The sequence below is a fragment of the Sprattus sprattus genome (assembly GCF_963457725.1).
Source record: "Sprattus sprattus genome assembly, chromosome: 4".
In the NCBI taxonomy this organism is placed as follows: domain Eukaryota; kingdom Metazoa; phylum Chordata; class Actinopteri; order Clupeiformes; family Clupeidae; genus Sprattus; species Sprattus sprattus.
Window position 1 is genome coordinate 17662913 of NC_137923.1, and position 2500 is coordinate 17665412.

At 45.4% G+C, this 2500-nt stretch overlaps 1 protein-coding gene across 1 annotated transcript in view; it reads left to right on the forward strand.

The window, feature by feature from the left end:
* The window catches only part of psmb5 (proteasome 20S subunit beta 5), a gene marked incomplete at both ends in the record, with an annotated part of 16680 nt that extends 14729 nt beyond the window's left edge, over positions 1 to 1951 (forward strand). The window contains 1 exon segment of the mRNA XM_080836208.1: positions 1727 to 1951. Coding sequence (XP_080692334.1) covers positions 1727 to 1951 — 225 coding nt within the window.
* Between the last annotated feature and the right edge of the window lie 549 nt (positions 1952 to 2500).

The window sequence follows — 2500 nt, forward strand, 5'->3', positions numbered from 1 at the left end:
ACAACCATAAAAAATCAAAACCTTTTGGTTTAGATTGTTAAATGAAAAGCGCTCAAAAATAATAAACAAGAGGACCATTTCCATCCTCATTTACCCTTTAAAGATATGCAGAAGACTGCCAACAAGCAGCTTTATATATATTATTTTTTCAAGTGAATCAAATACACAAAGCAGGGGTTGCAAATTGATCATCCATGAATCAGAAATAATCCACGCAAAAGGTGGTTATTCCATCTGATATCATGGAAAATCTTCCCCTCACTTGGTTCTACACACAGTTCACAAAAAGATCTGTATCCATAGCTGTTTTGTTACTGGGTGGAGTCCCTCTAAATTGGCTGACGCCAACCTCCTTTCCTGCTGCCTTTTGTACTTGACCCTACTTAAGTGAAGGACTGTGGAGGTTAATGATAACCAGACCATTTGTGAAGCCTTTAATTGCGATCAATGATACAGTCACTGATACCAAGTGACACGAATCTCTCAAGCTTTGCTGTATGGTATTTCTGTCAGTTCAGGAAGTTTGTTCTTAGAAAACCTGAGAGATCTAGTCAGTATGATTGCATGAAAATATTTGTCACAACAAGTTCAGGCGGGGCATGGACGTCTTCGTATTGACACAGTGTTTGACTGAACCCTTTGAAATTTGGGGTTGTGACACTGGTCCTGTCATGGCCCAGCCCAGCCCAATTCCTCTTCCTAGATTCTCCTGTTTGATTTTTGTCCCTGTGCTGGGTTGTCTGTGTGAGTGAATGGGCGCGTCCTCACCGTGTGCTTTTTTAGCCCTCGTCCCTTGCCCCATGGGTCTGATCTCTGCTTGGGAACCCCTGACAGGTACATACAGTCATTTGAGAGTCGGGAGCCATTGGAAATCTTTCTTACGATGACAGCTTTATAAGAAAAGAAAAAAAACACAATATATGATGAAATACACTATTCTTTTCAGGAGAATGTGAATATACAGGCTCAGGCTCATTTGCTGATGATCAGGTTGTCCAGATATTGGACCCATCCATATTTAGGTCAGAAAGGAAGATATTTAAAAGGACGCTCAGTACTATGCTCTGTCTTCCCACCAAAAAATACTCTAGGTTAGTTGTCATGTTGTAGAGAGAGGAAAACAGCCCTATTGGCATAAAGTGAATTGCTAATGCCTGACTACTTCCTTGTAATGCGTTGGCCCTGAGGGTGTGCAAGACATTTGCATAGTGTTGCACCCGTCGCTCATTGAGCCATGGTATATATTTCCCTTTAGGAGGGAGCGAAGAGCAAGCACATTTTAATCTGCTCTTCTCCACTGCTCACTCTCTCTCTCTCTCTCTCTCTCGTTCGCTTCTGCTCCTGCTCTCACACAGTGTATTAATTAGTTTGGTGCACTCTCTCTCTCCATCAAAACCTCATTTTGAGCACATTTTTACATTGCAACACACACACACACACACACACACACACACACACACACACACACACACACACACACACACACACACACAGACACTCTCTTTCTCCCTTTAACACTAGGGAACATCTACCTACCCTCTTGCTAACATCTCCCCCAATCCTCTGCAGGAACCTACACGTCTGGCTGCTTCCCCAATTAATAAATGACTTTGTTTGTTTCACCCGAGTCTTGTAAAGTCTCGCCGTGATCATGTTGGCTGCGGGCTGGGCTTTCATCTCCCTAATTGGCAGGTGTGCGTGTGTGTGCCGCGTCTGCTGTCCACAGCAGACAGCCATGCCGGCTGGCTCGTGTCGGCAGAAGCAGAAGCCTTGCGGAAGAGAAAGGGTTAAGCTGTGTGTTAATGCGGGCCAAGAGATGAAGGTGCAGGAGGTCCCAGCGCTACACAGTGCTCCGCCACCCCCTCTTCCCACACACGCCTCCTCTCCCTTCGACAATATGCTCTACATGACTCCAGCTCTGTGTTCTGACACGTGCCAGGTGTGGTGGTGAAAAGTGTGTGTGTGTGTGTGTGTGTGTGTGTGTGTGTGTGTGTGTGTGTGTGTGTGTGTGTGTGTGTGTGTGTGTGTGTGTGTGTGTGTGTGTGTGTGTGTGTGTGTGCTTGCATGGGGGGTTGTGCATGTGGCCAGGTGAGGATGTGTATGTATGCGTGTCTTTGTGTTTGGGTATGTGTGAATGTGTGTGTGTGTATGTGTGTGTGTGTGTGTATGTGTGTGTGTGTGTGTTTGTGTGTGTGTGTGTGTGTGCATGTGTGGAGTGGTGGGCAGTGCACACATGGCTTTTCTGCATGATTGCAGCAGCTTGCTGCAGTGATGCACCTCCTGAGTAAATGCTAGTGTGAGTGCAAGTGTGTATGTGTGTGAGTATGTGAGCGTGTGAGTGAGTGAGTGAGTGTGTGAGCTTGTGATGCCCTTTCATCATGACCGCCAGTGGTCTTTTAGTGTTTAGTTAGTTTTTTTTGTTTGGTCGGTGATATCAAATACTTAGACTTCACCGATATGAAACTTAACATTATTGTAGCCCCACGTGGCTGATACAGAA